General features: G+C 43.6%; 1 protein-coding gene across 4 annotated transcripts in view; it reads left to right on the top strand.

The window, feature by feature from the left end:
- ILDR2 (immunoglobulin like domain containing receptor 2) overlaps positions 1 to 12,190 on the top strand; it is a 299,279-nt gene that overhangs the window by 276,615 nt on the left and 10,474 nt on the right. For all 4 annotated transcript variants that reach the window (XM_073668555.1, XM_073668552.1, XM_073668553.1 and 1 more), the window contains one exon: positions 3,751 to 3,949. In XM_073668555.1, coding sequence (XP_073524656.1) covers positions 3,751 to 3,949 — 199 coding nt within the window. The remainder of the gene's footprint in view (positions 1 to 3,750; positions 3,950 to 12,190) is intronic.

Here is a 12,190-nt window from a genome sequence, read left to right as displayed (position 1 = left end):
AATAATACAGACCCCGGCCCAGACTCCTAAATAATACAGACCCCGGCCCAGATACCTAAATAATACAGACCCCGGCCCAGACCCCTAAATAATACAGACCCCGGCCCAGATACCTAAATAATACAGACCCCGGCCCAGACCCCTAAATAATACAGACCCCGGCCCAGACTCCTAAATAATACAGACCCCGGCCCAGATACCTAAATAATACAGACCCCGGCCCAGACCTCTAAATAATACAGACTCCGGCCCAGATACCTAAATAATACAGACCCCAGCCCAGACCCCTAAATAATACAGACCCCGGCCCAGACCCCTAAATAATACAGACCCCGGCCCAGACCCCTAAAGAATACAGACCCCTAAATAATACAGACCCCGGCCCAGACCCCTAAATAATACAGACCCCGGCCCAGACCCCTAAATAATACAGACCCCGGCCCAGACCCCTAAAGAATACAGACCCCGGCCCAGACTACTAATTAATACAGACCCCAAACAGGGCCCCTGAATAATACAGACCCCAGAACAAACCGTAAATATAGACCCCAGACCCTTAAATAATACTGACCCCAGAGCCCTTAATAATACAGACACCACAACTGACGCCTAAATAATACAGACCCCGGTCCAGATACCTAAATAATACAGACCTCTAAATAATACAGATCCCAGACTCAACCCTAAATATTGACCCAAACCAGACCCCCTAAATAATACACACTCCAGACCAGACCAGACCCCCTAAACTAATACAGACCTGATCCCCTAAATACAGAACCAAGACCAGGCACCTAAATAATATAGACCCCAGACCAAATTCTAAATATGAGCCCCAAACCACTAAAAAATACAGACCCCAGACCCCTAAATAATGCAGACCTCAGATCGGACCCCTAAATACAACCCCCCAAACCAGATATCTAAATAATAAACACTCCAGACTAGACCAGATCCCTAAACTAATACAGACCCCAGTCCTAACCCCTAAATAATACACACCCTAAACTGGACCCCTAAATACGGAACCAAGACCAGATACCTAAATAATATTGACACCAGACCCCTAAAAAATACAGACCCTATACCAATACTGGACCCCTAAAAACAGAACTCAGTGCAGATAACTAAATAATACAGACTCCTGACCCCTAAATAATGCAGACCCTATACCAGACCCAAAAAACAGTACATGATCAAATTATCCGCTTGCAGCCACCACTAGGGGGAGCTCCCTGTATACAGAGATACATAAGATTCTGTCTGCAGCCACCACTAGGGGGAGCTTCCTGCATACAGAGATACATGATAAGTCTGTCTGCAGCCACCATTAGGGTGAGCTCCCTGTATACAGAGGTACATGGTAAGATTCTGTCTGCAGCCACCACTAGGGGGAGCTCCCTGTATACAGAGATACATGATAAGATTCTGTCTGCAGCCACCACTAGGGGGAGCTCCCTGTATACAGAGATACATGATAAGATTCTGTCTGCAGCCACCACTAGGGGGAGCTCCCTGTATACAGAGATACATGATAAGATCCTGTCTGCAGCCACCACTAGGGGGAGCTCCCTGTATACAGAGATACATGATAAGATTCTGTCTGCAGCCACCAGTAGGGGGAGCTCTCTGTATACAGAGATACATGATAAGATTCTGTCTGCAGCCACCTCTAGGGGGAGCTCCCTATATACAGAGATACATGATAAGATTCTGTCTGCAGCCAACACTAGGGGGAGCTCTCTGTATACAGAGATACATGATAAGATTCTGTCTGCAGCCACCACTAGGGTTAGCTCCCTGCATACAGAGATACATGGTAAGATTCTGTCTGCACTCACCACTAGGGGGAGCTCCCTGTATACAGGAATACATGATAAGATTCTGTCTACAGCCACCACTAGGGGGAGCTCCCTGTATACAAGGATACATGATAAGATTCTGTCTGCAGCCACCACTAGGGGAGCTCCCTGTATACAGAGATACATGATAAGATTCTGTCTGTAGTCACCACTAGGGGGATCTCCCTGTATACAGAGATACATGATAAGATTCTGTCTGCAGTCACCACTAGGGGGAGCTCCCTGTATACAGAGATACATGATAAGAATCAGTCTGCAGCCAACACTAGGGGGAGCTCTCTGTATACAGAGATACATGATAAGATTCTGTCTACAGCCACCACTAGGGGGAGCTCCCTGTATACAGAGATACATGATAAGATTCTGTCTGCAGCCACCATTAGGGGGAGCTCCCTGTATACAGAGATACATGATATGATTCTGTCTGCAGCCACCACTAGGGGGAGCTCCCTGTATACAGGAATACATGATAAGATTCTGCCTGCAGCCACCACTAGAGGGAGCTCCCTGTATACAGGAATACATGATAAGATTCTGTCTACAGCCACCACTAGGGGGAGCTCCCTGTATACAAGGATACATGATAAGATTCTGTCTGCAGCCACCACTACGGGAGCTCCCTGTATACAGAGATACATGGTAAGATTCTGTCTGTAGTCACCACTAGGGGGAGCTCCCTGTATACAGAGATACATGATAAGATTCTGTCTGCAGCCACCACTAGGGGGAGCTCCCTGTATACAGAGATACATGATAAGATTCTGTCTGCAGCCACCACTAGGGGGAGCTCCCTGTATACAGAGATACATGATAAGAATCAGTCTGCAGCCAACACTAGGGGGAGCTCTCTGTATACAGAGATACATGATAAGATTCTGTCTACAGCCACCACTAGGGGGAGCTCCCTGTATACAGAGATACATGATAAGATTCTGTCTGCAGCCACCATTAGGGGGAGCTCCCTGTATACAGAGATACATGATATGATTCTGTCTGCAGCCACCACTAGGGGGAGCTCCCTGTATACAGGAATACATGATAAGATTCTGCCTGCAGCCACCACTAGAGGGAGCTCCCTGTATACAGGAATACATGATAAGATTCTGTCTACAGCCACCACTAGGGGGAGCTCCCTGTATACAGAGATACATGGTAAGATTCTGTCTGTAGTCACCACTAGGGGGAGCTCCCTGTATACAGAGATACATGATAAGATTCTGTCTGCCGCCACCACTAGGGGGAGCTCCCTGTATACAGAGATACATGATAAGATCCTGTCTGCAGCCACCACTAGGGGGAGCTCCCTGTATACAGAGATGCATGATAAGATTCTGTCTGCAGCCACCACTAGGGGGAGCTCCCTGTATACAGAGATACATGATAAGATTCTGTCTGCAGCCACCACTAGGGGGAGCTCCCTGTATACAGAGATACATGATAAGATCCTGTCTGCAGCCACCACTAGGGGGAGCTCCCTGTACACAGAGATACATGATAAGATTCTGTCTGCAGCCACCACTAGGGGGAGCTCCCTGTATACAGAGATACATGATAAGATCCTGTCTGCAGCCACCACTAGGGGGAGCTCCCTGTATACAGAGATGCATGATAAGATTCTGTCTGCAGCCACCACTAGGGGGAGCTCCCTGTATACAAGGATACATTGCATCTAAATTGATGATATACAATTAAATTCAAATTCAAATCGGACCTCTAAAATCTCACTGCTGTGGACTCCACCTAGTGGTGGCTACAAGAAAAGCTAAATTTATATTGTTACCCAGCTCTCCCAGGAATAGATATCCTTTTTGTTTGTTTTTTATTTTGGGGTCAATGCACCTTGACGTTCTGTTCATTGATTCTGCTTGCCCCATCTTTTTTTTTTCAGACAGTCACACCATCTCAGAGCTGAGCTCCCTGCACGAGGACAGCACTAGCTTTAACCGTTCCTATCGGCAAGTCCGCAGGAAGCCCTTACCTACCAGCTGTACCATTGATGGAGATAAGGAATACTGGTCAGGGGTGGTGGGGGCCACAGCCAGACCCTCAGCGTGTTCCAAATTCCGAGATGAAAACTTCAGGAGCAGGTAAGTGATATGTAAAGTATTTAACCCCTAAAAGTCTTCTGAACTATCTATTCACAGAGTTGTGTAATACAATTAACTCCTCGGCCTCTTACTCCACCTACATGTTCATAAGGGTCAGAGCTAAAAATCCCCTGTGTAAACATAGAGTTAAAGGGTTTGTCTGATGGGTGGTTTTTCTTTTTCTTTACTAATGGCTCAGTATGGGTTAAAAAAAAAATAAGGAATACTCACCTGACTGAGTTTCCACCACTAACATTCCTACACTGCTCTCTGCTCCATCAGCAGAATAGTGAGTGCAGCTCTGGAGAATAATACAGGAGGTAACTCAGGATCAGTAATGTAATGTATGTACACAGTGACTGCACCAGCAGAATAGTGAGTGCAGCTCTGGAGTATAATACAGGATGTAACTCAGGATCAGTAATGTAATGTACACAGTGACTGCACCAGCAGAATAGTGAGTGCAGCTCTGGAGTATAATACAGGATGTAACTCAGGATCAGTAATGTAATGTATGTACACAGTGACTGCACCAGCAGAATAGTGAGTGCAGCTCTGGAGTATAATACAGGATGTAACCCAGGATCAGTAATGTAATGTATGTACACAGTGACTGCACCAGCAGAATAGTGAGTGCAGCTCTGGAGTATAATACAGGATGTAACTCAGGATCAGTAATGTAATGTATGTACACAGTGACTGCACCAGCAGAATAGTGAGTGCAGCTCTGGAGTATAATACAGGATGTAACTCAGGATCAGTAATGTATGTACACAGTGACTGCACCAGCAGAATAGTGAGTGCAGCTCTGGAGTATAATACAGGATGTAACCCAGGATCAGTAATGTAATGTATGTACACAGTGACTGCACCAGCAGAATAGTGAGTGCAGCTCTGGAGTATAATACAGGATGTAACTCAGGATCAGTAATGTAATGTATGTACACAGTGACTGCACCAGCAGAATAGTGAGTGCAGCTCTGGAGTATAATACAGGATGTAACTCAGGATCAGTAATGTATGTACACAGTGACTGCACCAGCAGAATAGTGAGTGCAGCTCTGGAGTATAATACAGGAGGTAACTCAGGATCAGTAATGTAATGTATGTACACAGTGACTGCACCAGCAGAATAGTGAGTGCAGCTCTGGAATATAATACAGGAGGTAACTCAGGATCAGTAATGTAATGTATGTACACAGTGACTGCACCAGCAGAATAGTGAGTGCAGCTCTGGAGTATAATACAGGATGTAACTCAGGATCAGTAATGTAATGTATGTACACAGTGACTGCACCAGCAGAATAGTGAGTGCAGCTCTAGAGTATAACACAGGATGTAACTCAGGATCAGTAATGTAATGTATGTACACAGTGACTGCACCAGCAGAATAGTGAGTGCAGCTCTGGAGTATAATACAGGATGTAACTCAGGATCAGTAATGTAATGTATGTACACAGCGACTGCACCAGCAGAATAGTGAGAGCAGCTCTGGAGTATAATACAGGAGGTAACTCAGGATCAGTAATGTAATGTATGTACACAGTGACTGCACCAGCAGAATAGTGAGTACAGCTCTGGAGTATAATACACAATGTAACTCAGGATCAGTAATGTAATGTATGTACACAGTGACTGCACCAGCAAAATAATGAGTACAGCTCTGGAGTATAATACAGGATGTAACTCAGGATCAGTAATGTATGTACACAGTGACTGCACCAGCAGAATAGTGAGTGCAGCTCTGGAGTATAATACAGGATGTAACTCAGGATCAGTAATGTAATGTATGTACACAGTGACTGCACCAGCAGAATAGTGAGTGCAGCTCTGGGGTATAATACAGGATGTAACTCCGGATCAGTAATGTAATGTATGTACACAGTGACTGCACCAGCAGAATAGTGAGCGCAGCTCTGGAGTATAATACAGGATGTAACTCAGGATCAGTAATGTAATGTATGTACACAGTGACTGCACCAGCAGAATAGTGAGTGCAGCTCTGGAGTATAATACAGGATGTAACTCAGGACCAGTACAGGTTCAGTAATGTAATGTATGTACACAGTGACTGCACCAGCAGAATAGTGAGTGCAGCTCTGGAATATAATACAGGATGTAACTCAGGGTCAGTAGAGGATAAGTAATGTAATGTATGTACACAGTGACTCCACCAGCAGAATAGTGAGTGCAGCTCTGGAGTATAATACAGGATGTAACTCAGGACCAGTACAGGTTCAGTAATGTAATGTATGTACACAGTGACTGCACCAGCAGAATAGTGAGTGCAGCTCTGGAGTATAATACAGTATGTAACTCAGGATCAGTAATGTAATGTATGTACACAGTGACTGCACCATTCGAATAGTGAGTGCAGCTCTGGAGTATAATACAGGATGTAACTCAGGACCAGTACAGGTTCAGTAATGTAATGTATGTACACAGTGACTGCACCAGCAGAATAGTGAGTGCAGCTCTGGAGTATAATACAGGATGTAACTCAGGACCAGTACAGGTTCAGTAATGTAATGTATGTACACAGTGACTGCACCAGCAGAATAGTGAGTGCAGCTCTGGAGTATAATACAGTATGTAACTCAGGATCAGTAATGTGATGTATGTACACAGTGACTGCACCAGCAGAATAGTGAGTGCAGCTCTGGAGTATAATACAGTATGTAACTCAGGATTAGTACAGGTTCAGTAATGTAATGTATGTACACAGTAACTGCACCAGCAGAATAGTGAGTGCAGCTCTGGAATATAATACAGGATGTAACTCAGGGTCAGTAGAGGATAAGTAATGTAATGTATGTACACAATGACTCCACCAGCAGAATAGTGAGTGCAGCTCTGGAGTGTAATACAGTATGTAACTCAGGATCAGTAATGTAATGTATGTACACAGTGACTGCACCAGCAGAATAGTGAGTGCAGCTCTGGAGTATAATACAGGAGGTAACTCAGGATCAGTACAGGTTCAGTAATGTAATGTATGTACACAGTGACTGCACCAGCAGAATAGTGAGTGCAGCTCTGGAGTATAATACTGGATGTAACTCAGGATCAGTACAGGTTCAGTAATGTAATGTATGTACACAGTAACTGCACCAGCAGAATAGTGAGTGCAGCTCTGGAGTATAATACAGAATGTAACTCAGGGTCAGTAGAGGATAAGTAATGTAATGTATGTACACAGTGACTCCACCAGCAGAATAGTGAGTAAAGCTCTGGAGTATAAGACAGAATGTAACTCAGGATCAGTACAGGATCAGTAATGTAATGTATGTACACAGTGACTGCACCAGCAAAATAGTGAGTGCAGCTCTGGAGTATAATACAGAATGTAACTCAGGATCAGTAATGTAATGTATGTACACAGTGACTCCACCAGCAGAATAGTGAGTGCAGCTCTGGGGTATAATGCAGGATGTAACTCAGGATCAGTAATGTAATGTATGTACACAGTGACTGCACCAGCAGAATAGTGAGTGCAGCACTCGAGTATAATACAGGATGTAACTCAGGATCAGTAATGTAATGTATGTACACAGTGACTGCACCAGCAGAATAGTGAGCGCAGCTCTGGAGTATAATACAGGATGTAACTCAGGATCAGTACAGGATAAGTAATGTAATGTATATACAGAGTGACTGCACCAGCAGAATAGTGAGTGCAGCTCTGGGGTATAATACAGGAGGTAACTCAGGATCAGTAATGTAATGTATGTACACAGTGACTGCACCAGCAGAATAGTGAGCGCAGCTCTGGAGTATAATACAGGAGGTAACTCAGGATCAGTAATGTAATGTATGTACAGAGTGACTGCACCAGCAGAATAGTGAGTGCAGCTCTGGGGTATAATACAGGATGTAACTCAGGATCAGTAATGTAATGTATGTACACAGTGACTGCACCAGCAGAATAGTGAGTGCAGCTCTGGAGTATAATACAGAATGTAACTCAGGATCAGTAATGTAATGTATGTACACAGTGACTGCACCAGCAGAATAGTGAGTGCAGCTCTGGAGTATAATACAGAATGTAACTCAGGATGAGTAATGTAATGTATGTACACAGTGACTGCACTAGCAGAATAGTGAGAGCAGCTCTGGAGTATAATACAGAATGTAACTCAGGATCAGTAATGTAATGTATGTACACAGTGACTGCACCAGCAGAATAGTGAGTGCAGCTCTGGAGTATAATACAGGATGTAACTCAGGATCAGTAATGTAATGTATGTACACAGCGACTGCACCAGCAGAATAGTGAGAGCAGCTCTGGAGTATAATACAGGAGGTAACTCAGGATCAGTAATGTAATGTATGTACACAGTGACTGCACCAGCAGAATAGTGAGTGCAGCTCTGGAGTATAATACAGGATGTAACTCGGGATCAGTAATGTAATGTATGTACACAGCGACTGCACCAGCAGAATAGTGAGAGCAGCTCTGGAGTATAATACAGGAGGTAACTCAGGATCAGTAATGTAATGTATGTACACAGTGACTGCACCAGCAGAATAGTGAGTGCAGCTCTAGAGTATAATACAGAATATAACTCAGGATCAGTAATGTAATGTATGTACACAGTGACTGCACCAGCAGAATAGTGAGAGCAGCTCTGGAGTATAATACAGGAGGTAACTCAGAATCAGTAATGTAATGTATGTACACAGTGACTGCACCAGCAGAATAGTGAGTGCAGCTCTGGAGTATAATACTGGATGTAACTCAGGATCAGTACAGGTTCAGTAATGTAATGTATGTACACAGTAACTGCACCAGCAGAATAGTGAGTGCAGCTCTGGAGTATAATACAGAATGTAACTCAGGGTCAGTAGAGGATAAGTAATGTAATGTATGTACACAGTGACTCCACCAGCAGAATAGTGAGTAAAGCTCTGGAGTATAATACAGAATGTAACTCAGGATCAGTACAGGATCAGTAATGTAATGTATGTACACAGTGACTGCACCAGCAAAATAGTGAGTGCAGCTCTGGAGTATAATGCAGGATGTAACTCAGGATCAGTAATGTAATGTATGTACACAGTGACTGCACCAGCAGAATAGTGAGTGCAGCACTCGAGTATAATACAGGATGTAACTCAGGATCAGTAATGTAATGTATGTACACAGTGACTGCACCAGCAGAATAGTGAGCGCAGCTCTGGAGTATAATACAGGATGTAACTCAGGATCAGTACAGGATAAGTAATGTAATGTATATACACAGTGACTGCACCAGCAGAATAGTGAGTGCAGCTCTGGGGTATAATACAGGATGTAACTCAGGATCAGTAATGTAATGTATGTACACAGTGACTGCACCAGCAGAATAGTGAGCGCAGCTCTGGAGTATAATACAGGAGGTAACTCAGGATCAGTAATGTAATGTATGTACAGAGTGACTGCACCAGCAGAATAGTGAGTGCAGCTCTGGGGTATAATACAGGATGTAACTCAGGATCAGTAATGTAATGTATGTACACAGTGACTGCACCAGCAGAATAGTGAGTGCAGCTCTGGAGTATAATACAGAATGTAACTCAGGATCAGTAATGTAATGTATGTACACAGTGACTGCACCAGCAGAATAGTGAGTGCAGCTCTGGAGTATAATACAGAATGTAACTCAGGATCAGTAATATAATGTATGTACACAGTGACTGCACCAGCAGAATAGTGAGAGCAGCTCTGGAGTATAATACAGAATGTAACTCAGGATCAGTACAGGATCAGTAATGTAATGTATGTACACAGTGACTGCACCAGCAGAATAGTGAGTGCAGCTCTGGAGTATAATACAGGATGTAACTCAGGATCAGTAATGTAATGTATGTACACAGCGACTGCACCAGCAGAATAGTGAGAGCAGCTCTGGAGTATAATACAGGAGGTAACTCAGGATCAGTAATGTAATGTATGTACACAGTGACTGCACCAGCAGAATAGTGAGTGCAGCTCTAGAGTATAATACAGGATATAACTCAGGATCAGTAATGTAATGTATGTACACAGTGACTCCACCAGCAGAATAGTGAGAGCAGCTCTGGAGTATAATACAGGAGGTAACTCAGAATCAGTAATGTAATGTATGCACACAGTGACTCCACCAGCAGAATAGTGAGAGCAGCTCTGGAGAATAATACAGGATGTAACTCAGGATCAGTAATGTAATGTATGTACACAGTGACTGCACCAGCAGAATAGTGAGTGCAGCTCTGGAGTATAATACAGAATGTAACTCAGGATCAGTACAGGATCAGTAATGTAATGTATGTACACAGTGACTGAACCAGCAGAATAGTGAGTACAGCTCTGGAGTATAATACACAATGTAACTCAGGATCAGTAATGTAATGTATGTACACAGTGACTGCACCAGCAAAATAATGAGTGCAGCTCTGGGGTATAATACAGGCTGTAACTCCGGATCAGTAATGTAATGTATGTACACAGTGACTGCACCAGCAGAATAGTGAGAGCAGCTCTGGAGAATAATACAGGATGTAACTCAGGATCAGTAATGTAATGTATGTACACAGTGACTGCACCAGCAGAATAGTGAGTGCAGCTCTGGAGTATAATACAGGATGTAACTCAGGATCAGTAATGTATGTACACAGTGACTGCACCAGCAGAATAGTGAGTGCAGCTCTGGAGTATAATACAGGATGTAACTCAGGATCAGTAATGTAATGTATGTACACAGTGACTGCACCAGCAGAATAGTGAGTGCAGCTCTGGAGTATAATACAGGATGTAACTCAGGACCAGTACAGGTTCAGTAATGTAATGTATGTACACAGTGACTGCACCAGCAGAATAGTGAGTGCAGCTCTGTGGAGTATAATACAGGATGTAACTCAGGATCAGTACAGGTTCAGTAATGTAATGTATGTACACAGTAACTGCACCAGCAGAATAGTGAGTGCAGCTCTGGAGTATAATACAGAATGTAACTCAGGATCAGTACAGGATCAGTAATGTAATGTATGTACACAGTGACTGCACCAGCAGAATAGTGAGTGCAGCTCTGGAGTATAATTCAGGATGTAACTCAGGATCAGTACAGGATCAGTACAGGATCAGTAATGTATGTACACAGTGACTGCACCAGCAGAATAGTGAGTGCAGCTCTGGAGTATAATACAGGATGTAACTCAGGATCAGTAATATAATGTATGTACACAGTGACTGCTCCAGCAGAATAGTGAGCGCAGCTCTGGAGTATAATACAGGATGTAACTCAGGATCAGTACAGGATAAGTAATGTAATGTATGTACACAGTGACTGCACCAGTAGAATAGTGAGAGCAGCTCTGGAATATAATACAGGAGGTAACTCAGGATCAGTAATGTAATGTATGTACACAGTGACTGCACCAGCAGAATAGTGAGCGCAGCTCTGGAGTATAATACAGGAGGTAACTCAGGATCAGTAATGTAATGTATGTACAGAGTGACTGCACCAGCAGAATAGTGAGTGCAGCTCTGGGGTATAATACAGGATGTAACTCAGGATCAGTAATGTAATGTATGTACACAGTGACTGCACCAGCAGAATAGTGAGTGCAGCTCTGGAGTATAATACAGAATGTAACTCAGGATCAGTACAGGATCAGTAATGTAATGTATGTACACAGTGACTGCACCAGCAGAAGAGTGAGCGCAGCTCTGGAGTATAATACAGGAGGTAACTCAGGATCAGTAATGTAATGTATGTACACAGTGACTGCACCAGCAGAATAGTGAGTGCAGCTCTGGAGTGTAATACAGTATGTAACTCAGGATCAGTAATGTAATGTATGTACACAGTGACTGCACCAGCAGAATAGTGAGTGCAGCTCTGGAGTATAATACAGGATGTAACTCAGGACCAGTACAGGTTCAGTAATGTAATGTATGTACACAGTGACTGCACCAGCAGAATAGTGAGTGCAGCTCTGGAGTATAATACAGGATGTAACTCAGGATCAGTACAGGTTCAGTAATGTAATGTATGTACACAGTAACTGCACCAGCAGAATAGTGAGTGCAGCTCTGGAGTATAATACAGAATGTAACTCAGGGTCAGTAGAGGATAAGTAATGTAATGTATGTACACAGTGACTCCACCAGCAGAATAGTGAGTGCAGCTCTGGAGTATAATACAGAATGTAACTCAGGATTAGTACAGGATAAGTAATGTAATGTATATACACAGTGACTGCACCAGCAGAATAGTGAGT

This window comes from Phyllobates terribilis, unplaced genomic scaffold (genome assembly GCF_046119375.1).
Source record: "Phyllobates terribilis strain yellow unplaced genomic scaffold, ASM4611937v1 Scaffold_2__4_contigs__length_985480577, whole genome shotgun sequence".
Lineage (NCBI taxonomy): Eukaryota > Metazoa > Chordata > Amphibia > Anura > Dendrobatidae > Phyllobates > Phyllobates terribilis.
This window is presented reverse-complemented; position numbering and strand designations above follow the sequence as displayed.